Source organism: Triturus cristatus, chromosome 2_2 (assembly GCF_964204655.1).
Source record: "Triturus cristatus chromosome 2_2, aTriCri1.1, whole genome shotgun sequence".
In the NCBI taxonomy this organism is placed as follows: domain Eukaryota; kingdom Metazoa; phylum Chordata; class Amphibia; order Caudata; family Salamandridae; genus Triturus; species Triturus cristatus.
The window spans coordinates 224,677,270-224,702,230 of record NC_140582.1 but is presented as its reverse complement, the minus strand read 5'-3'; the positions used below and the strand labels follow the sequence as shown (position 1 = coordinate 224,702,230).

The window sequence follows — 24,961 nt, the reverse complement described above, 5'->3', positions numbered from 1 at the left end:
TGGGGAGGGCAATGCGACTGCCAGCAATACCTGCTACCGCTCTAATTAGCATCACTGATGACTTGATTCTTGATTACTGCAAAGGACTGGCTGATGTGGTCCGTCCTGTGTCTCGGCAGGTGCAAGTAGCAACTGTTAAAGCCTCAAGTGACCTGTGCCACGACCTGTGTCCGGGAGATTGGGTGCTTGTTCGTAAACATGTGAGGAAGAGTTGCCTGGATGTTCAGTGGCATGGCCCGTATCAGGTAATACTGGTCACGAATACGGCAGTGAAGTGTGAAGGGTTGCCGAACTGGGTGCATGCCTCCCATACCCGCAGAGTCCCAGCACCCTTGGAAGAAACAGCCCCTCTCGTGAATGAAAATCCAGCTGAGGTGGCAGGGCCATCTGAGAGGGTAAGTCAAGCTGTGAGGGTTGCTGACGCAGCTGGTTGTGCACTGGATCGAGCTAAAGGGGGTTGCGGCAATCAGAGCCCCGAATTTGACTCAGACGGAGAAAGTATTGCTGTGGGTGGAGTAGAGTCAAATTCAGTCGAAGAAGGAAGTAGTGCACAGGGTGCCCAGAGGGAGAGCAGAAGAGGTTTGGCCCTTGAGTCAGAGGCGGCTGAACCTGAGGTTGGCACCTGAAAGAGATCTTGCTCCAGTTTCTGAAAAGTCCGAATCTGAACAGAGTGACGAAGAACAAGCTCGAGGAGGTCTGAGAAGATCCAGGAGAGCAAGAGTGCCGTGTCAGAGATACATCACCCCGGAGTGGACATATGTTGTGACTGATGTCCGGCGTGGTGAGTTCAGGGAGGTTGAAGTTTGTGACTGTGGTCAGCAAGGTTCCAAACGTGAAAATCGACATGAGATTGGTGGTCCCAGGTCTCGAAATCGAAGGAGTACTGACACTAACGGGTCCGAATCCCCCACTTCTGAGTAAAGTCCGTGAACTGATACTGCAAAGATTGGTCTTTCCAAAGTTTGGGTTTGAGGCACTGACCCATTAAGTGATCATTCTTCGTCTTTAACTTTTGCAACATGTTTTAGAGATTCTGGGAGCTGATCTTATTTTGGACTGCAAGTGAACTTGTTGTATATAAAAGTCTATAAAGAAGATAACCTAGGCCCGAGTGGAAGAAGAATAAACTTAGGGACTTTCCGCAGAGGAGACGAGAGAGGGTAGGGGAGTCTTTTTGTGGACTGTGTAAATAAAGAACTGAAATTGTCAGGGGATTTCCAGCTTCTCGGAGTATTGTTCGAACTGGTTAGCAAGCGACGTTTGGAGGAGAAAGAGACTCTTAATTGTTTGCTGCTGAAACCAAGAACTTTTGAGAACTCTGCAAAATCATGGAGGCTGGAGATACCCATCGTAGATCCAAATTAGTAGTAGGTACACTTGTAGGTGGAGTGATAGTCTCTATAATTATAATAGTTGTAGCTTCATATATTGTCTCACATGAGCAGAAAGCGGATGTACAGGGAACACCTACACCTACCACTTCTAGCCAAAAGGAGGTCACCATAGGAGCTGAAAGAGCTTTACTAATCGAAGAGAGTCGTAGATTTTACGTAGATTTGTTTAAAGGTGATTTTAAGCTTAATGCGTATGCAAGGCTGCTATATGAGTATGTGGATGCAATGGATACGAAGGACTGCTATGTATGTATGCAGTTACCTGCCTCAGTGGACGAGGGCATCAGATAACACCATCTTCCACTGACGTATGGAATTTCATGTAGTTTATTGTTTAGTATCTTTTATGAAAGAGGTCAGTTTGAGTATTTCTTTTCCAATTACGATGCAGTGCTTCCCGAAGTTCCAGCTTACAAGTATTTGAATAAGTACGACTATTATACGTCAGAGGACAGACTTCAGAAGTATTTCATACCGTCTTTGGAACTAGATACGGCTTATGCTCAACGGCATAACTTGACCTGTTCATTGTAAGATGTAGAAAAGAAGTTTGTAGATCAAGTAGAAGATAAATATAGAAAACTAACACAAACATGAGATACAGGAGATTGTCCAGTAGATTGGACTGAAGAAGAAAGATCTCACAGAGCTAGAGGGAGTTATGGTCCTATAGCAGTGGACAAGGAGCAGAGATGAATGTTTTGTGTGAGATGTTATCAGACCTACTATGAAAAAGTCCCGGTGGATCAGAGTACATTTGATCATATTTTTACCATGCAAGATTCTGTGCAAGTGATTACAACTGTTTATTATGTGTGTGGAAAGAATGCTTATGTCAGGTTGCCTGCGAATTTGTATGGTATGTGCTAATTGGGAATTACTTTTCAGAAGATTTACCATGCAGAGGATTTGGAGCTTTTGGAGAATAGACAGCACTCGAGAGTGAAGAGAGCTGAGAGTGCAGGAGCAGTGATTGGAGATATTTTCGGAGCAATGATACCGACTATGGGTGTGGTTTTGAATGATGTGAAGATTAGACGATTGCCGACTGTGGTTGATGAGTTGTCAATGAAGACGGCGAAGTCACTGCTACTTGTGGATGGAGAGATGTTATCGATAAGGACGATGGTTTTGCAGAACCGCCTTGCTTTAGATGTGTTATTAGCAAAAGAGGGCGGTGTCGGTAAATTATTGTAGGTCCAGGAACGTTGCACGTATATTCCAGACAATAGCAATGATCTGGAGAAATATATAAGCAACATTACTACGATCCATCATGATATAGAGGATTTGACTGAAGAGGGTGTGTGGGAAAAGATTGGTAAAGGATTTAGTCGAGTGGGAAGTTGGTTTGCCAGCTTAGGGAAGGGGTTCCTTGGCTTTGTGTTACGACCACTCATCATTGTTGTGGTTTGTGTGGTTTGCTTGTGGGGATTTATCAGAGCCTATAAGTGCTATAAAGGAAACAGGGTTGAGAGAGCTCTTAGAGCGAGTGAAATGCGAATGGCCAGACTGCAGGACAGTCAATATCAGAATCTTAAGAATATGGACAGACTCCGACGGGGGAGGATGGCAACAAGTACTGTTTATGTTGGTTCTTTCTCCAAGGGAATTGTGAAATGGTGTGATGACACTAGTCTTCAAAGGGGGGAACTGATAGAGCGCCATGTATTTCTGAAATTTGTAGGGGTGCATCATACTCACTGTTAGTCCGCACCCACATATTTTATGGAGCCATATTAACATGTGCCTTAGAATTGTAATACTAAAGCAGCATTTAATAGAACAAATTAGAAATGTAATTATGTCATTTATGAAGCTCAATGTCGTAGATAATTGAAAATGTATTTTAGTCAATGCATAATGATTGGATTTCGTGCAATGTGATGCATTAGGTTTAAACATGTAACATATTAAAGTCTGCGCGTGTAGTTTGCTTACTCATATATGAAGTATAATGAAATCAATGCTTACAGTGTGATTATAGGAGTGTGTGTTTAAATTGTATAAAGGCCTGATCGCATATATGTTAAGAAAAAGGCCTGTTCGTTTCTTATGTTAGCTAAATATGGTAAGCCGAAAATGTTTTCCCTTGGCAAGGCTTTGGATTTCAAGGATGTTTGAAAATCTCAGAGAAGTGGAAAGTTTCTCGTTCCCATGTTTCTGTTGCAGGTGCAAGGACACCTAGCTCGTTAGCGAAACTAACCCTTTGTTTCAGGAGTTAGGATGGCATGAGAAGCCGATATGGGAGTATACCGGAATGCAGGGATGATACTTTCGGCGGAGAAGGTGCACAGGAAAACTACTGGGAGAAGACCTGTCTGAAGAGGTGTGCTGGAGGGCATGTTCTACGTTTTTGGGATTTTGAGTTAGGGACAGTGCCCCATGGGTTGAGCAGTGGAGGTTTAGAGGGGGAGCTAGAAGGAGCATCTTAGAGCGAGCTCCGACTAAGTGAGTGCACTTCTAAGGAAGTCTTCACTTCTGACACCTTTTATCCTCATGCCTGGAAAAGGAAAATGCTAAGTAGTGATGTCACCTTAGCGATAGAGTAGGGATAGACTAACTGATTTTCTTTTTAGGTTAATGACTTCTAATATAGAGATTGGAGCTGTTATTGCTTGCTTAATGATTCTTGAACTGACTATTCTTCTTATTCTGAGTCAGATGAGACTCCTACGTAGACTCTTTTCTGTATTAGTGCCCATTTATTTTCTTAACCTCGTGTTGAGGTGCCTGTATGTGCAATTATTTTTGGCTTTGTAATAAATCCTTAAAATTTGAGATTCGGAGTCAGTGGTCCTTTAGAGTCCGAAATCGATTTTGTTGATTATGTACTAAAGATTGAAATTACTCCCCTCTACACTATGCAGCAGATAAAAAGATCCTGGTGACCTAAAAGGATTCTTGATTATGGTAAGACAGATAAGAATCTGGCTTTATCAGGGGGCGAAGAAGCAAAAGACACACAGATGATGGACTGAATGTAGAGCAAATTAAACGTTCAATCCCAGTCAAGAGATCTGGGTTAAAGCCATCGTTCTTTTGCTCACCATGCCACCCCAGCTTATACCCAGCTACATGCAAATCAGTCTTGAACCTGTTCCTCAAGTGAACAGTCCAGGCAGCTCGAGCTGGACTGCTCTCATGGGGAAAAGGGTCAAGACTGATTTGCATGTGGCTGGGTCTAAACTGGAATGGCATGGGGGCAAAAAACAATGGATTTAGGCCCAGATCTCTGTACTGGGATGAATGTATGACATTTTTCAGCATTCTGCCCATCAACTGTTTTTTTTGCAACCGTCCCATTTACTTTTGTATACGATGATGGATGTGCTGGCCAGCATACATCTAAACTGAAGGTTATGTTCATTCACAATCTGATTGACTAGAACGTCCAGTTCTGCACGTGTGAACTTGATTTTCCGTTATCTTAGTCACAACTGTACTCCTTGTTGCTTCAGCTGAAACAATAGCTGTATTCTGTTCTCTTTTTTCTGTTTTTCTGCTGCACCGGCCCCTCATGTTCCTTTTAGGGTCTTCCAGGATGCGTTTAGCAGTCTTTTTAGTGTTTCTATTTTCGTATAAGATGGTCTTTGCGATGCACTTTATTATTATGTAAAGAGGGCAATTGTACCGTGCATGTGCCATTTCCGGATATATGTCAGCAGTCTTCTTTGACATGTGTCTCTGCATACACGTGCAGCTGCACCACAGATATATGCGGATCCCTTGCATAGGACAGTTTTCTGCTGTTGGCAACACTCTCTTGCAAAGACCTTAATTGAACAAGACAAGTCCAGAAATGTCCATTGGTAATTGAAAATGGGCTTTTAGCTGGGGAGGATGTGAGTCATACCCAAGAAGTAAGTCCCAAAATCCAAGGTGAAACATACAGTTTAAATAACTTAAACCAAGGCTCAACCTCTGGTAGCTATGGCGCAGAGCAGAAGGGCTTAGCTTGGGAAATTGTGAAAAGTATTTAGCCACTCTAAAATAGACGAAAAATAAAAATAACAATACAAGATAAATCCAACAGCCAATTTCTAAAAATTAAGAAACATGTAATGAAATAAATGACAGTAAAGCAACAAAAATCCAGTAAGGGGCACAGGAGATATAAATTATTAAAGTATGAGGGCAAAAAGCACCAGAAAAAAGTAAAGAGCCAATCAGAAATCACTGTTCGTGGCTGACTGGCACTGAGGCACAATTTCAGGCCAACCACAATAGAGCGAATGTCAAAAACACCAAACAGGTCGTCCCAGTCAAAATGTTTACCTTTTGTCTGAATTATGAACGTAGGAATCCTCCAGTGGGGCAAGGTTGAAGCTTGTATACAATGAAGTCCCTTCTAATCCTGATAGCTGCTGGATGAGGTCCCACTTAAGCTGTTGATTTTGGCGAGAAAACCACAGAGCAGGATATTTCAACTTTCATAGCCACTATAGTCCTCTCATCAGGTGAATACTTTTTGTGCCATGAAGATTTCTATCTTCAAACATAGTCACTATAAATCTTCCAGCGAGGCAAACGTGAAGCTGTATCTGATGAAGTCCTTGTGAAATCAGATACCTTTGCCGAGATATGCTGCTTAAATTCTGGAGGTTTTGGATGTCCAAAATTTTGATCTAAGTCCCATCTTTTCAGACTTTCTAGGATAGCTCGTCTTAGTCACCTTTAAGGATCACAAGTCCACAGGGACAGCACTTAGGGCTCAGGACACACCCCAGCAGAGTCTTCCAGCAAGGCCCATTCCAGTTCTAGTTCCAAATGGTCTACTTGTCACTCCAGGAAAAAAAGGCCTCTTGCAGCTTATTAAGTCCATGTAGCTACTCAGGAGGTCATCCAACTGACCTCTGGAACCCACTTCTTAGTCATGGGTACACATGGAAGCAGGTTCAGGGTACCTGGTTACAGACAGCTGGTACAATCCTCTTCTGTTCTGTTCTGCCACAGGTCCAGAAAGTGGTCTGAGGAGGTTGGGGTGAGGTATTAATTTTTTTCACCTCACTGGCTAGTAGGAGAGGGTGACTCCTGGATACTACCTGACCAACAGGCAAAAGTTTCACAAGGGCAAACATTCTGTTTGCCTCACTGCAAATTATCTCACAATGCACCATTTTCAGTAACATTCAACATGAAATACATTTCTGACCCTAGATGGAGCTTGTGACACACCCATAGGTATGCTTAAGGTAGAGAGCAGCCCCCTCCCACTCAACCATTCCAGACCAGTTCTGGGGTCAGCTTCCTCCTCCACTGAAACTAAAGTCAAAAGGCAAAAATGTGTTTTGGGATCAAAAGCCCCATCTTTTCAATGCCTCCCTTATCACTAAACTATAAAAGTACAGGTCTCCCTCTGGTCCCTTTTAAGTTAGTGAAGTTCCTAGGCACTCTTGAACTGCCCTGCCTGGGTTAACCTGGGTCACATTCATCCTCGAGTCATCCTGCCAGGCCCAAGTCATTGTCTCTGCTGAGAGAGCAGTATTTCACACCTCATCAAAGCAGCACTAACAAGCTAGTAGCAGGCAGGCCAATGCTAATTAATTTGCTGGGGCTTCGGGCGGGAAAAGAATAACTTATTAAAAGTTACTTCAGCTGTTTATTTATCAAAGATCCAACTTCAACACTGAATTGGACTTTTTATACATAGTAAAACGGTGGCTTAACCATCTCTGTAGCTTATTCCAAATAAAATAGAGTCAAATTAACATATTACCCAGACTATAGCTTTTTCGTCCGATGAACCAGCTACAGCACTAACAGTGAAAATAGCTTTTGGAGGCTGAGCATACTAGAAATATGCAAATGTTACATTCTTACAGGGTCTATTTGTAACTACCAGACACACTATGGCCCTCATCACGATGTTGGGCAGAAAACCTCTGCCCCACATGATAGGTTTAAGGTCCGACCGCCATATTAGGATGACAGCAGTCGGAGTTTAAACCTGCGGGGGAATCCGACACAATTCCGACGGGCTCAAGAAACTAGTCGGTCTGTCGGAAAGGCACCATAACCCCTTAAGGATGGAGTTTCCACTGTCAGGATTATGATGTCAGCTTCCGACAGCCATTCCATGTCGGGTTTTACTACATGGAAAGGCTGCCAGAAAGTGACATTGGGGTCCCCTGGCAGGGGCCCCCCAGGCCCTCAGCATACTGCCCTATAGTGCCCCCCTCAACATCCCTGCACCGTGTGGCAAGCACTGTGAGGTGCCTGCCACTCAGTGCATGGTTGTTTACAAACTTCCATTTTTCAATGGGAGCTTGTGCTGCGGGCATTTTTAGCCCACCGCACAAGCTCCCATTGAATAATGGAAGCTTCCGACCGCACTATGTGCGGTCACATTATAATTGGGATTGGGGAACCACTGACCCATGGTCAGGTGCTTCCTTTCCCACATTGGTGTCGGGCGGACGCAAGTCCGCGCAACATCGTAATGAGGGCCTACTTTGTGGGCTACAAAGCCTACTTAAGTGTGACTTATTTAATATTTAAAAGTAGAGCTTCGTTCTTGTCAAAAGGTTTATTTTGGCAGGTCAGCCTGCAGGTTTAAAAGTTGCAATATTCAGGTTACACATGTAGGCCTGAAGTCCCGTTTTCCTTTTCAGCCTATTGTATGGAACAATAGGTGCTGCAGTTCACAGGTGACCTTTAACTTCCTATACCATTGGGGTATATTCTTACACCGTATACTGTGGCCTTATTGGATAGTTAAATATGCTAAATGAGGATTTTATCATGTTTTAGTGGTCAGAGCACATGCTCTGAGGCCTAGATAGCAGTACCCATGGGTGCAAGGTTAAAAAAAACACATCAGTATAAGTCAACATGAAATTGGAGTGATGGAGCAAAACGAGGCACTATCTCACAGTAAAGCTATTTGCTTTCATGCATTTGTAGACACCTCCCTATTATATTCCAGAATTATTGTAAACTGCATAACATAATCTCTAACATTAGAACAATTCAGGTATGATATAAGTCTACACATTGTGTACCTTTAACTTTGTTCAGGATGCTAACAAGCGTAGATTTTACATAGCCAGCTTCCATTCTTGTTATTATTAATACCTAACAAAGGAAAAAGAAAGAAATATAATTTTCTACACTGTAGACTTTCTCTGTTAGATGGCACATAATTAGTTTGGAACAACATCATTGCCATGTGCAAAAGATGCAAAAATGTTTTTGGGGAGTTCGGTGGGGCAGGTTGGCAGGGTTGTTTTGCCTTTTTTTAATTGACACACTAACTCCTCAGCTCCTCAACTCCACTTTCCTTCTGTTTTTTCGTCTGGCTTGACTGGGCAGCTGTCTGAAAGGTTTATTCTTAACAATTCTTTAAAATGTAGTTAGAGTGGGGTTTAGCTCTATCCAGAAGAGTAATGGTCTCTCGCTGGACATTGTTGGCTATATAAATCTACCTCCATTGAATGTATGCATTAGTAATGCAAGAGAGACTATTTTACATTTTGAAAGTACACCTAACACCACACATTACATTTTTTTATCTCACAAATGCATTGTATACAGAAATCAATGACTTTTTGCTTTGTTCTTTTCACTGCGGCAGGCTTTTCTTTTATGTTTTATTCAGGACTCAAAATGAAATTCAGACCTATTGGCTTTACCAACGCATGTTTTACAATGAAGTTGTTTCATTACTTTTTCATCCCTTACCACATCCTCTTGGGTGCTTTTATTTTTCTTCTTGTGCAAGTCCTCTATCATGCTTTAGGTCTGCAGGGAAATCACTATTTTCAAAATATGCTGCTTAATTAAGCTAGTTTTTTTACCAAAATCCACAAATGTTATGATGTTTTTGTAATAAAGCTTTAAAAAACAAAAGAACGTTGGCAAATGTCTCAATGGGCAGAGAGAGGAACCAGGCAAGGCTGCCCTCTGTCCCCCTTGCTCTTTGCGATTGCAATGGAGTTTCATGCCATCCGCCTCCGCATGGAGGGACAAAACAGGGGAATCCCCCTGGACGATGGCACACATGCAGTGTCCTTATACGCAGATGATTTACCTTCGTTCCTATCTCGCATCCATACACGCCACACATGACCCATTCGTATGTGCTGTGGGTCTCCTCGTCAATTGGGCTAAAGAACAAGTTACTTACCTTCGGTAACTATATATCTGTAAGAAACATAAGTTAGTTATAGATTCCTTACCTTAGAATTACCCACAGGCGTCAGACTGGATCCGAAAGTTTTTTGGCAGCAGTACCCCTGCGTGTCGGAAGGTGGCGTCGGTCGACTCTGCGTTCGTTGTCGGCATCGTGATTGCCGGGATGACGTTGCGGTAGCTACATAGACGCCGCCCTTGCACGCTGACGTCAGTTCTGTACACGACTTTCCACGCCAGAAGCGCAGAGCCATGCAAGACACTGACCACTGGTGCACAAAACTAGGGCCCTGAAAGGAAGTCCTTAACCCTAGACATCAGTTCGCAGAACGAGGATGATGGGTGGGGCTGTAAGGAATCCATAACTATGTTTCTTATAGATATATCGTTACCGAAGGTAAGTAACTTGTTCATCTGAAAGAAACAGTTAGTTATAGATTCCTTACCTTAGAATAGATACCCCAGCAATACCAACCCTGGAGGTGGGTATGCGAACCAAGTTCACACCAGAAAGTCCTGGAGAACAGAACGGCCAAAGAAGCCGTCTCTCCGGACTTGACAGTCCAGGCAGTAGTGTTTGGTAAACCTGTGCAGCGATGCCCACGTAGCTGCCTGACAGATGTCATTTAGGGGGAACTCCTCATCCCAAAGCAGTAGTAGCTGCCGTCGCCCTGGTGGAATGGGAGTGCGGCCCCACTGGAGGCTCCTTCTTTGCCAAAGGATAGCAGGCTTTGATGCACATAACGACCCACCTAGAGAAGGTCCATTTGTGCACGGCCCGACCTTTCTTAGCACCCACGCAACAAACAAAGAGTTGGTCGTCCACCCGGAAATGTTTGGTGAGATCCAAGTAGAAGGAAAGCGCACCTTTTGGATCCAGACGGTGGCGCCTCTCTTCCTCTTTCGAAGGATGCGGAGGCGGAAAGAAGGTGGGCAAAGTGATGGTTTGGCCAATGTGGAAAGTAGTAACAACCTTGGGAAGAAAGGAAGGTCTAATTCTGAAGACGACCTTGTCCGGATGAATAGCCAGAAAAGGAGGCTTGGAAGAAAGAGCTTGTAGCTCACTCACCCTGCGTGCAGAGGTGATGGACACCAGAAAGGCAGTTTTCAGAGAAGGCTGAGAGGACAGTTTTATGTAATGGCTCAAAGGGAGCGCAAATAAGGTGGGTAAGAATCAAGATCAAGTACAAGTGAGGCATTACGAAGGGAACAGGAGGAAAACGATGAGTAATGCCCTTAAGGAATCTATTTACAACACAGGACTTGAAACAGAGAAGGCCGATCAGGAAGCCTAAGGAAGGCTGAAATGGCCGAGAGGTAGTCCTTAAGAGTGCCCAGAACAGAGCCCTGCTGGGCCAAATAAAGGAGGAACAAGAGAACCTCAGAAAGAGGGTCGGAAAGGGGATCCGCAGCCTTTGCTGTGTACCATTCCACAAATCTGTTCCATCTGCAGGCCTATACCGTCTTAGTGGAGGGATGCCTGTCTGCCAAGATAACATTGCAGACTTCGGGAGGCAGGTCAAATGACGTCAACTGCCGCCGTTAATCTCCACGCAAGGAGGTGGAGGCTGGACAGGTTTGGGTGGAGGACCGTCCCCTGCTGCTGCGACAGAAGATCCTCCCGAAGAGGCAGTCAGATCGGAAGATCGATGGCCAAGTTGAGCAGCTCAAGATACCAGACTCTTCGTGCCCAATCCGGAGCCCCAAAAATGACTTGGGCCAGGTCACGCTTGATCTTCTTCAGCACTCTGGGCAGAAGTGGTATAGGCGGAAAGACCCTAACTCCACATACAACGAAAAGCGTTGCCTAGCGAGTGCTGCCTTGGAAATTCCAATGCGCAGAATTGCTGACTGCGCGTTCTCTTCGGTGGCCAATAGATCTAACCAAGGCTCTCCCCACTGTTGAAAGAGACCTTGCACAACCTCCGAGTGAAGACGCCATTCGTGATCCATCATGCACCTAGGGCTGATTTTGCCCGCCCTAGCATTCAGAGAACCTGCCAGTTGTTGAACCACCAGGGAAATGTCCTGATGTTCCAGCCATGTCCAGAGACAGAGAGCCTCTTGACATAGGGTCCAAGACCCCACCCCGCCCTGTTTGTTGCAGTACCACATGGCGGTGGTGTTGTCCATGAACACCTGCACTACTCTTCCCCAGACAGAGGGAAGGAATGCCTTAAGTGCAAGACGAATCGCCCAAAGCTCCAGAAGGTTGATATGGAGCCCGGACTCTGCCAGAGACCAGAGGCCTCTGATCTCCACCTCCCCCATGTGGCCGCCCCATCCCAGAAGTGATGCATTGTTCACCACTGTGAACTCTGGTTGAGGAAGGGAGAGGGATCTGCCGTCGACCCAATCCTGGTTCGTGAGCCACCACTGCAGTTGGCATGCAGTGCCCTCCGAGATCTAGACGCAATTGGACAGGTTCCCCGGATGCTGTGCCCACTGGAACTTCAGGTCTCACTGCAGAGCCCGCATATGCCATCTGGCATGATCCACCAGCAGGATGAAGGAGGCTATCAAGCCCAGTAGCCGGAGGGTCATCCTGACCGAAACCGGGATAGAGGCTGAAAGATCAGAATCATAGCCTGAATATCCCGGACTCGCTGTTCGGGAGGACAGACCCAAAACTGCGCCGTGTCCAGAACCACTCTGATAAAGAGGAGCTTCTAAGAGGGAGTCAAATGTGACTTCGGCACATTGATGGAGAACCCCAGCAAATGCCGGAGGTCGGCCGTAGTCTGGAGGTGGGAGACGACTGCCTGGGGAGAGCCCGCCTTCAACAACCACTCGTCAAGATAGGGGAAGACTGGAACCCCTGATCTGTGCAGATGAGCTGCGATCACCGCCATCACTTTCATTAACACCCGAGGGGCGCTGGTAAGGCCAAAGGGGAGCACAGTAAACTGAAAGTGCTAGTGACTTACCGTGAACCGCAGGTAACGCCGGTGGGCCGGCAGGACAGGGATGTGAAACTAAGCGTCCTGCAAGTCCAATGCTACCATTCAGTCTCCAGGGTCGAGAGCAGACAGGACTTGAGCCAGGGTCAACATTTTGAACTTCTCTTTCCGGAGGAAGCGGTTGACGTTCCTGAGATCCAGGATAGGACGCAGGCCCTTGTCCTTCTTGGGCACCAGAAAGTAGTAGGAATAGCAACCACAACCTACTTCTGGGGCAGAAACTCGTGCGATGGCGCCCTTGGCCAAGAGAGCCGTAACTTCCTGTTGGAGAAGGGCCAGGTGATCCCCCGGTACTGAGGTGGCATGGCTGGGGGGGTAGTCTCGAAGGGGAGGGAGTAGCCTATTCAGACTATCTGCAAAACCCACCTGTCTGACGTGATGGTACGCCAGTGGGGGAGATGATGGCGAATTCTGCCACCCAGTGGCATGTTATTTGCCTGAAAGGTCAGACTAGGAGGGTTTGGAGGCTGCTGCATTGGGGGCGTGGTGGATTTGCCCACTTGCTGGCCCCCAGAACCACAGCGGTGGTTCCCGCGTCCCCCGGCCTTGCTGGGGCTGAACCGCTTGCGCCGGCCGGTGGCCCTGGAAGGAACATGGTGGGGCACCCCTTCCATAGCCACAAAATAGGGTGAAATGCAGACAAGGCCGGGCGTGTGGTGGAGAGGCACAAGGACTGTAGCCCGAGAGTCCTTAAAGTGCTCTAACCCACTGTCGGCCTTGTCGCAGAACCGGCAACGGCCATCAAAAGGCATGTCCGTCAGGGTGTTCTGGATATCTCCAGAGAAACCAATCGACCTCAGCCAGGCATAGCGTTGAAGGGCTACCGTCATTGAAATCATCCTACCCAGCGAGTCAGTGGTGTCCAGTCCACAGCGGATGGTAAACTTCACTGCGTCTCTTCCCTCGGCAACTGCATGGGAGTGCACGGCCCGGACCTCCTCCGGGCACTGAGGCAGCACTTGCTCCACCATATCCCACACTGAGTGGGAATAACGGCCCAACAGACATGCAGTGTTTACCGACCACAGTCACAAACTGGAGGAAGAAAACATCTTCTTCCCAAGTTGGTCCAGCTTTTTGGATTCCCTATCAGGTGGAGCGTTAGGGAAGTCGCCTTTGAATGTAGAGGCTTGGACCACCAAGCTCTCAGGGGTGGGGTTTTGGGAGAGGAAATTGGGGTCGCCAGGGGCCAGGCGGTGGCGTTGGGCAATCATGCTATCCACAGGAGCCCCTGTGTTGGGCCTGGACCAGGTGTCCAAAGGATGTCTGTTAGGGCTTCATTGAATGGCAGCAGGGGCTCCGAAGAGCTTGCAGCCGGCTGACGCACCTCTGTCAGGAGGTGAGTCCTGACTGCCACCGTAGATAGCTCGAGGTGGAGAGCCTCGGCCGCCCTACGCAACACTACTGCGTATGACGCTCCCTCCTCCGTTGCCACGGTAGGTGGAGACAACATGCCAAGGTCTGGGGAGGTATCCAGACCATTGACATCCCCCAGTTCCTCTCTCCAGTCCGGATCATACTCCAACTGGTCTCCTAAAGGGTCACCAGACACCTCCCAGTCTTCCTCACCCTCCTCTGGCTGCCCATCTGGCTGAAAAGGACCAGGGTGGAACACAGGCACAAAAAAAACCATCGGTGCCGGATCCGGCGTCAGTCGACGCCGGTACGGCTCCGTGTCAACATTGGGGCGGAAGCTGGGGTCGACGCCGGCTGGGGGTCAGTCAGTCAGTTACAGAAAACAACATGCCTTGAAGCCGGGCATCCCTCCTGCACCAGGAGTCGATGGACTAAAAAAAACAAAGTCGACAAAAGTCGAGAAAAAAGTCAGTCAAAAAGTGAGTGGAGGCACCGCTCTCCCCAGATCTGTGCTTGCTGGCGCGGAAAAAGAAAGAACTGACGTCAGAGCATGAGGGCGGCATCCAAGTTGCTACCGCGATGTCATCCCGGCGATCACGACGACGAACGCGAGTCAACTAAAGCCACCTTCGGACGCGCAGGGGTACTGCTGATGAAAAACATTCTGGATCCAGTCTGATGCCTGGGGTAATTCTAAGGTAAGGAGTCTACAACTAACTGTTTCTTTCAGATTCATGAGTATACCCGTTGCGCTCCACAAGAGGTACAACTCAGGCGCATTCTGCTCAGCTGGTGAGGTGACACAGTCAGATACCTCGGAGTGCATCGTTACCACTCACCAGCTGATCTTTTGGCCTCCTACTCACCTTTGATGTACTTATTTCTGACTACATTATGCCACCAGGCCAGCCAGTTTCTCACATACAGACAAATATGCATCACATGTCGGATCCTTTGGTTAACACAAGAAGAGGAACTCCAAATCCATAACATCCTGCAAAGACAACCTCACATGGGGGATGGGGGGTCACCCAATTACATGGATTTAAAAAGCTGTCCAAGAGCATGCTGGGTTTCCATTGACAACTCTGCGTGGCAAATGGGAGGAAAAAAATGAGAAGGTATTACACATTAAGGTGTGGTAGCAGACTCTGGAGTTCCCCCAGTGGTTTTCTCAGAACATCCAATTTAAAAACATTAAATTCTCTACTCTCCACCGAGCCTATTTGACCCCGGAACAACTCAATCGCTACTTCCCAAATGCGCACTTGCAGTGTCCCCGCTGTCATTTACCACAGCTGATATACAACACATGTTATGGTCGTATCAGGCCCTCTCCACATATTGGCTTTTAGTAAACAAGGTCTTGCAGGAGGTTATGGAACTAACCAACATTTACAAATGGGAGGCACACACCTTGGGCATATTCAAATGCAGAAAAAGTCACAGGGTAAGGACATGCTTTGCCGGCATGGCCCCCCTCTTACTGGCAAAGAGAACCCTGACCATGCACTGGAGGGCTGCATCGGTGGCGGCTTAGCATTGGGCAATGTGTTAATGGGGAAGAGCCGAGGGGGAGGCTCTCCACTACATGGATATTTAGAAAAACAAGAGCGACCCATATGTCCTTGCGAACTGGGTATTGCTAATAAGCAAAAAATCAATGTTCACAAGGAACTCATTTACCAAAAATAATACAAATTCTGCAAGAGAACATAGCTTGCTTGAATTAATCAAGGACAGAAAACACTTATGCAGATGGGACCTTAGTTGAATTCAATCAGAACAATAATTCTCATATCTAAAAAGCCCACACAACAGTCTATCAGCCGAAGTGAGTATAGTTTATTTTATAATCACAATAATTACCACAAACAGTATTTCCTAAAATATGAAGTATTTACACTAAAAACATTTCATATGTGATTCAGTGAGCCCCAGTGAAGTGACCATAACCTAACGTGGTGTAAATTGGAGTGAGAAGAAGGAGAGGAAAAAGGCGAGGATATTGGTAATAACATTAAAAAGGAGCTTTTCACAATTAAAGTATAGTAGATTTTTGTATTGATTTTCTTAGGCTCTCTCTTTGTAAAAGTCGACGACGTTTTGACCCTCTCGTGATATGGGGTCTTTTCAGGACAGGAATTCTGGGGACGGATGTATGACGTTACAATGCATACATTTACATCGCGGTACACTACATCGCGGTTTTGACAACGCAAGTCGTTACAACAACTTGCGCTAGATGGCGCTCTAGGACAAGGAATAGGACTTAGGAGTAGTATAATTTACTATTCCAACTCCAGTCTACGTTCAGTAGGGAAGGTGTTGGATAGTGAATTATACTATTCCTTGTCCTAGAGCGCCATCTAGCGCAAGACGTTGTAACGACTTGCGTTGTAAAAACCGCGATGTAATGGCATCGCGATGTAATCTCCGCGTTGTAAAAGATGTTTCCCCTGGGGACTAATGGAGGGTGAATATCAGAATGTGCTAGGGAATACAGTGTGAGAGAATGACGTGGGCATATTAACATATGCAATGGCGTGCAGCAGCTTACCATTGTTGGCACAGGGTGTGCCAGGATATCTTCAGGGGTAACTGCTGGAATTCTCAAGGTAGTATCTTTAAATGATACATATGATGGCTATTAGGGTATTAAGCCAACTGTGAAAAGGGTGACTGTGAATCATAAGTGGTAAGTGGAGTGGCTTACCAGGATTTAACAGGGGCTAGGTAAGTGTATGCCGGTTCATATGAAGATTAATTCGAGCGGTATCCTGTTCAGAACTTTATCAGGACCCAAGGATACTGGGAACTAACTTGTTGCGTAAAGCAGTATCTGTTTTCTTCTAGTGTCTCCAGGAAATCTAAAGTAAACAGGGGTATACAATTACTACTCTGTAGTATCCTGGTCTGGTATAGTTAAGATGTGCCAGTGGAATGCTGACAGTGTGATGCTGGATGGAATGTTGGGAGTGGGAATGGACAGTTGGAGAAGGGCTGAGCACCTGGAAGGCTGCTCCTGGTGGGGCTAAATACTAGCTTATTTACAACTAACTTTCAACATGTAATCAGTCTCAATAAAACTACATGAAACTACCTCCTGGATTCTGGCTTGATTACTACAATTTTATGGCGACGAGTTGAACTAAAGAACCTGCGTCTGCTACCTCTGTAACCTTCAAGTCTAGAGCATCTACTATCAAGTTAAAGCAACTCAAGTAACTACAGCTGCGAATATTCAACTAACTGGCACACCATAGCCCCACCAGTGACCTCTACAACGGTCGCCCTCAAAGCTACAGTGCCAGCTCCTATTTTATCAGCAGCTCAAGTCTCTGTCTGCTGTCCCTACAGCGTCTGTTCGGTTGCTGCTCAAGCGCTGTGCCCTCAGGAGAGGGTAAGCCTCTGCTCTGCTGTGCGCTGTGCCCTCAAGAGAGGGTAAGTCTCTGCTGTGCCCTCAAGAGAGGGTAAGCCTGTTTTCCAGTGCTGTACTTTCAGAGGAGCAAAGTGCGCTGTTACATAGGAGTGTCAGCTTGGTGTCAATCTTCATTCGGATGTGTGACATTTTTTTTTAGCGCTGTGTTATCTCCCCATTAACCAGCGTCAGATTTTGGATTTGGCAACAGTGAAAGGCAAGCTGCAGTGTATGGCGTAATGAGGAAACTGGCACCCCTAGTGAGCATTTGAATCTCTGCAAGCCTAGAAATGTCCCATAATTTATAAGTGCTGCGTTATACAAGTGCTAAGTTGATTTATTGACATTCTTCAGGAGTTTGCGGTTTGTTTTGTGGAATTGTTTGGAGTTTTCCGACCTGCCTACTATCTTGTTCTGCCCTCAATCGTTGCTTATTACAGACTGCGCCGCTCCCTGCATGTGTATCTCAGGTTGGAGTGGCAGTGAACTTTTCATTTCATGTTTATGCTACGTATGTATGGGGAGCATTCAGGCAGTCTACGTGGAGTTTGTGGCTGTTGGAGAGACATTTCAAAAGTTTTTTTTTTCACCGTATGTTAACACGCTCAAACTGCCATTCTCTACCACACTTTTCAAACTCAGCACGTGCCTCCCTCTGCATGCGCCGCCTTACCTGTGCCGTCTCGAGGTTCCTCATCATTTCTTTGTGACGCCTTGCTCGGATCTCCTCACACGGATGCCTAAGAGCACACCGACACCGTGAGCCACCCGGCCCAACGTGATGAACGTCCCGCCATCTTGTGGCTGGAACTGGAAGCTCCGTGCATCTCATGGTGTTCATTTTGGCCCAAGAGACTTATTTCCCGATCGCACTTGCCAACCACGATCTGTCTTGTTCATTCCTTTTTCACAGATGAGCAATAAAGTTTTTATTTAGGATTTGGACCGACGTGGAAGAGCGACAGCGATATATTGATATGAACAGTGGCTCTAGTGCAACGGTGATGTTTAGACATGAACATGGGTTCTAGTGCAACGTGGATGTTAAATGGTGGGGTGAGATTTTGTTTTGTGTAATACTAATGCTTCTGTGTTCTATGCCAGAGTTACGCTGCCATATGGTGGGGAAATATTTTACGCTGCCATCTAATGGGGAAATAGTTTTTTAGACTTTTCATTTCAACTACAGGACGTCGCTGACTGTGCATATGATTTGTTGCCCTATAGTGTTATGAAGACTGCATTATGATTAGGTTTTGTTTTAACCACGTTTTTCAGGGGTAGAGCAATTATATAGGTCTGCAAGTTACCTTTGTTTTTTTTATCAGTGCACAAAGTTCTGACCTCCACACGGGGTGTGTTCTATGGGCGTCGTCCCTTTTGTACAGTGCACAATATTTTTTAAGCTTGTATAGTGCACATTCTGTTGTATGTTCACTAGTGCAGAATATTTTTGAGCGTGTATACTGCAAAATTTGTTTTATCTTCACTTGTGCACAATGTTGTTTTCCCCATACGAGGTTCCTCGTGTTGTTTTCACTACCGTAAGAGTGTACAGTGTCTAATGTATACAATGTTAGGTGTGGATTCTTGTCCCACTCGCACATGGTAATCTAAGGACCTCTCTGCGAGGTGTGTTTAGAGTTATGTCCCTAGCTCATGTGCATACCTGTTGACCTCCAGTTGAGGTGTGTCGCACGGACGTGTGTCCCGTGTTCAAATGCACAAATTCTTGACCTCTCCGGAGGTGTGTTTTGGGGTCTTTCCCCATTATCTGGTGCATAATGTTTTTACCTCTAGTCGAGGTGCGTCCGTAGGTGGACATCACATTATTGTTTATTGCCTTCACTGTAGTGCACGTGTTACCTTTCTTAAGGTGTTTAGTGCTGGCATTTGTTTTGTTTTCAATTAGTGCACATATACCTCCACTCGAGGTTGCCCATGCATAATCGAATGTTGTTACCCTTGGAGGGTGTGTGGTTCAAGTCGCCACAGTGCATGGGTCACGTTACTCTGGGCGTTTCAATTGTTCTAGTTTTACTTTTTACGCTGTAGCCCAGTTGTATTCTATTTATTGTAATTTCTTTTTCTTGCTGTCGTCAGGGAAGAGTGAGCATTTGGTTTCCGCTTTTTCTCTGTCGCCTTGTTTCTTCCTGAGATGAGCTGTTTTCTTGTATTTCTACCTGGCCAGTGGTTATGCAGAGGACAGTGATTTATGGATGTTTTCTTCTTTTATTCTTTGGAAGGGAAGATGGGTGTTTACGTTTTCTTTTCTCATGTCTTTTCATTATATCTTATCCCCATCTCTCTTTGGTGTTTTTGTTAGGTTGCTATCCTTGGAAGGGAAGATGGGTTTGGTTTGTGTTATTCTCTCTCATCTTCTTTCAGTATATTCTTCCTCTATTTTCTCGTGCTTTCCGGTCTTCTCGTTTCTGTGTCTAGCTTCTGTTCTTTTTCTCTCGTCATTCTAGATTTTGGCGTTCCTTTTTGTTTTTGTTGGAACAAAGGAGGATATGTAGTATCCTGGTCTGGTATAGTTAAGATGTGCCAGTGGAATGCTGACAGTGTGATGCTGGATGGAATGTTGGGAGTGGGAATGGACAGTTGGAGAAGGGCTGAGCACCTGGAAGGCTGCTCCTGGTGGGGCTAAATACTAGCTTATTTACAACTAACTTTCAACATGTAATCAGCCTCAATAAAACTACATGAAACTACCTCCTGGATCCTGGCTTGATTACTACATACTCATACCGCTTATAAGAAGAATGATTTACAGGAACAAATCACAATGACCAGGGGTTGACTCACCCGAGGGAGGAGCGGTGATCAGTAATTGAATTACTAGTGTTCTGTCACGAACTGCAGGGTTAAAAGTGAATCAGAGTAAGAATAACTCAAGGCATAATGCGGGCGCTAATCTTACAAAACGGACTTGAATCCCTCGTACTTACTTGATAAGTCGTGCAGCGGTGCGTTTCTGATTCAGTCTTATCGTGTGGACGCATGATAGTGACTGCGGTTATTTGCGCCAGTGCTGGGACCTGCAGGATGACCGGCACATGCGCAGTCAGGATACTGCTCTGTGGTGTTGGAGCAGCATATGCGCAGACTGGATGCAGCTCTGTGGTGTGGAATCTAAACTGGCGGCCATCATGGAGAAGTAATGAAGGTGAGACACAATGGAAAGGGCTGGTACTGGGCGGTTCAAGTTATTGTGGTGCCAGAGGCACAGGTTGGATAATGACGGTACTGCGGGATTTGGACAGGGCTCGCGGTGACATGGAGTAAAATATGGCATATACATAAAAAAGTGAGGCGGCCAATGTAAAAGGTGAAACAACAGTGCACCATAAAATATGGATAAGCCTCATACAGTAAATAGAGCAGCTATTTACAGGAGCACATTACAGTTAATACATAAAATAGGGTCGGTAGGAAGCATAAATAATTACATTACAGAGATACAGTATACATATATACATGAAGCGATCAGGAATAGTCACTCTAATATCAGGGTAATAGTATAGGGATAATACTCCCATGTGATTTACAGTAACACTACACGTCTGCTTATAAGTGTAGCCAAGCATATATCATAAAATAACAGTTGGTAGGAGCTGGTATGCTTGGACAATCAGAATCTACACCGATTTGTACATTTGTAACTTAAGGAGTTGACAAGATTTGAATATAGAAGGGCTCTATGTATTAGAGGACCCAGAGGATCAGAGAGGGGGAGCTCAGTGACTAACCAGGGGTGAATCTCAAAGTCTCATAAGCACTATAACCATTTAATGTAGGATAATGAACCTCCACCATTCCTCAAGGCTGTTTAACCCATTTCTAATGGAATCACATTTTTCTATCCATTTACACTCTAGGAACTGTAAAATGAGTGAAATGTCACTGCCTCTAGAGGGTATTTTGGCTTTCTCAATCACCTGCCATTTTAGGTCGTCTTCAGTATGAGACTTGTCCTTGTAGTGCTCTACTAGGGGGCATTTTCAACTTGGCAACGTATTCTACTACGATGTTGGCCAATGCACATTTTTACTGGTTGGGTGGTCTGTCCAATATATATCAACTTGTAGGGGCACCAAATGCAGCAGATAACATTGGACCTCGCACAATTAGTCAGGTCACCTAGCGTCATTTTTATGTTACCATGTGTGAAGTCTTTGGTGTCAAGGGTGTACTTACAGGCTACACAATGTCCACATTTAAAATGACCTGTAAAAGGCGGGAACGACCAAAGGTCATGAATTGGGCTCTTGGGTTTCACAATGCTCGTGTCTGAGTGTACCAAATGGTCTTTAATATTCTTTCCTTTTTTGTAGGAGAACAGGGGAAGTTCTCGGCAGGTACTTAGCATGTTAAGTGTTGGCCAATGTCTTTTCATGGTTTTCGTGACCTTTATGCTTAGGGGGCAGAAAGTTGTCACACACACACTTTTATTGGTCTGGTTTTTGCTTTTACTTGTCAAGAATACTTCTCGGGGCTGAACCATGCCCTCTTCATGGAGGTTTTCACCAGTCTTCTGGGATATCCTCGTTCACGTAGTCTGGTACTCAAGATGTTTGCCTCTTTTAAGAAGTCTTCTTTTTCTGTGCAGGTACACCTAAGTCTCAGGAACTGCCCATATGGTAGACCATCCTTCAGGGCCCTGGGTAGGAAGCTTTTATATTGTAGAAGAGAGTTTCTATCTGTCGGTTTGCGATACAGGGTCACGTTCAGTCGATTGTTGCGACGTATTAATTGTAGGTCAAGGAAAGGAACATTCTCTCTATCCATGCTGTAGGTAAAAGTTAGCGCTGACTGGCAGTTGTGTAGATAAGCAATGAACATTTCAAAACTCCTTTCAGTACCCGTCTATATTAGGAAAATTTGGCTATATAGCGCTTCCAGCACTTTATATTGTTGAAGAAGGAATTAATTATATCATTGATTAATTTGTTTTCAAGGTCACCTACATAGAGGTTAGCTAGGTTTGGAGCAAAAATTGCTTCCATGGATGTCCCTGAACATCGTTGGAAGTAATCCATGTGGAATCTGAAATAGTTCATTGTCAGTGCGATTTCTAGCAGGTCTGTGATTAACTACGTTGGGACCGCCATGGGTGCTGGGTGAGAGTGTAGGACAGATTTAATGAAGGATGGTCTACCATATGGGCAGTTCCTGAGACTTAGGCGTAACTGCACAGAAAAAGCAGACTTCTTCAAAGAGGCAAACATCTTGAGTACCAGATTACGTGAAAGAGGATATCCCAGAAGACTGGTGAAAACCTTCATGAAGAGGGCATGGTTCAGCCCTCGAGAAGTATTCTTGACAAGTAAAAACAAAAACCAGACCAATAAAAGTGTACATGTGACAACTTTCTGCCTCTTAAGCACACAGGTCACAAAAACCATAAAAAGACATTGGCCAACACTTAACACGCTATGTACCTGCCGAGAACGTCCCCTGTTCTCCTACAAAAAATGAACGAATATTAAAGACCATTTGGTACACTTGGACATGAGCATTGTGAAACCCAAGAGCACAATCGATGACCATTGGTCGCTCCCGCCTTTTACAGGACATTTTAAATGTGGACATTGTGTAGCCTGTAAGTACACCCTTGACACCAAAGACTTCACACATGGTAACATAAAAATGACGCTACGTGACCTGACTTATTGTACAACGTCAAATGTTATCTACTGCATTTGGTGCCCCTGCAAGTTGATATATATTGGACAGACCACCCAGCCAGTAAAAACGTGCATTGGCCAACATCATAGTAGAATACGTTGCCAAGATGAAAATGCCCCCTAGTAGAGCACTATAAGGACAAGTCTCACACTGCTGACGACCTAAAATGGCAGGTGATTGAGAAAACCAAAATACCCCCTAGAGGCGGTGACATTTCACTCATTTTACAGTCCCTAGAGTGTAAGTGGATAGAAAAATGTGATCCCATTAGAAATGTGTTAAGCAGCCTTGAGAAATGGAGAAGGGTCATTAACCTACATTAAAGGGTTACAGTGCTTATGAGACTTTGAGATTCACCCCTGGTTAGTCACTGAGCTCCTCCTCTCTGATCCTCCTGGTCCGCTAATACATAGAACCCTTCTGGAGAGGTATGGCTCACTGGTTAGAGGCGGCAGATCCGCAAGCAGAGAATCGGCCAGGGACCAGGGTTCAATTCCCGACGCGGCAGGGTTGTGGACCAGGGTCAAAACGGACTTGATAATTCTCGCCTCGGTACCTACTCTAACCAGGAACACACTCGGCAACTCTGGGCATTAGCTTGCCTCATCTCCACAACGGCCCCCCACATTCGCCGGGGATGCCTGGTTTCACCTTGGAGATACCCAGGAGGGACCATCTCACAGGGATAGCCAGGACGGGTCCCCCAGCGGTCTACAGCGCCACGACGCCTCAGGGCAGCAGTGCGCTTTACAAGACACATACATTTACATTTACATTCTATATTTGAATCTTGCCCAATCCTTAAGTTACAAATGTACGAATAGGTGTAGATTCTGAATGTCCAAGCGGGCCAGCTCCTACCAACTGTTACTACATGACATATGCTTGGCTACACTTATAAGCAGACGTGTAGTGTTACTGTAAATCGCATGGGAGTAGTATCCCTATACTATTATCCTGATATTTGAGTGACTATTCATGATCGCTCTATGTATATATGTATACTGTATCTCTGTAATATAATTATTTATGCTTCATACCGACCTTACTTTATGTATTAACTGTAATATGCTCCTGTAAATAACTGCTCTATTTACTGTATGAGCCTTAGCCATATATTATGGTGCACTGTTGTTTCACCTTTTACATTGGCCGCCTCACTTTTTTATGTATATGCCATATTTTTCTCCATGTCACTGCGAGCCCTGTCCAACTCCCGCAGTACCAGCATTATCCAACCTATGCCTCTGGCACCACAATAAGTTGAACCGCCCAGTACCAGCCCTTTCCATTGTGTCTCACTTTCCGATCCTTCATTACCTCTCCATGATGGCCGTCAGTTTAGATTCCACACCACAGAGCTACATCCAGTCAGCGTATGTGCCGCTCCAACACCACAGAGTAGTATCCTGAGTGCGCATGTGCCGGTCAAACTGCAGGTCCCGGCACTAGCGCATATAACAGCAGTCACTATCATGCGTCCACACAATAAGACTGATTCAGAAACCTTCCGCTGCACGACTTATCAAGTAAGTACGGCAGATTCACGTGTGTTTTTTAGGATTAGTGCCCGGATTATGCCTTGAGTTATTCTTTCTCTGATTCACTTTTATCCTTGCAGTTTGTGACAGAATGCAAGTGTGACAGAATGCAAGTAATTCAATTATTGATCACAGCTCCTCCCTCGGGTGAGTCAACTCCTGGTCATTGTGATTTGTTTCTGTAACTCATCCTTGTTATATGCGGTATGAGTAGTAATTGTATACCCCTGTTTACTTTAGATTTCCTGGAGGCACTAAAAGGAAACAGATACTGCTTTACACAGTGAGTTAGTTCCCAGTATCCTTGGGTCCTGATAAAGTTCTGAATAGGATACCCCTTTAATTAATCTTCATATGAACCAGCATACACTTACCTAGCCCTTGTTGAATCCTGGTAAGCCACTCCACTTACCACTTATGATTCACAGTCACCCTTTTCACAGTTGGCTTCATACCCTAATAGCC

At 45.4% G+C, this 24,961-nt stretch overlaps 1 protein-coding gene across 1 annotated transcript in view; it reads right to left on the bottom strand.

The window, feature by feature from the left end:
* The window catches only part of SHOC1 (shortage in chiasmata 1), a 1,571,389-nt gene that overhangs the window by 647,505 nt on the left and 898,923 nt on the right, over positions 1-24,961 (bottom strand). Inside the window, exon 18 of the mRNA XM_085643056.1 lies at positions 8,399-8,471. Within this exon, the coding sequence (XP_085499182.1) occupies positions 8,399-8,471 (73 nt within the window). The remainder of the gene's footprint in view (positions 1-8,398; positions 8,472-24,961) is intronic.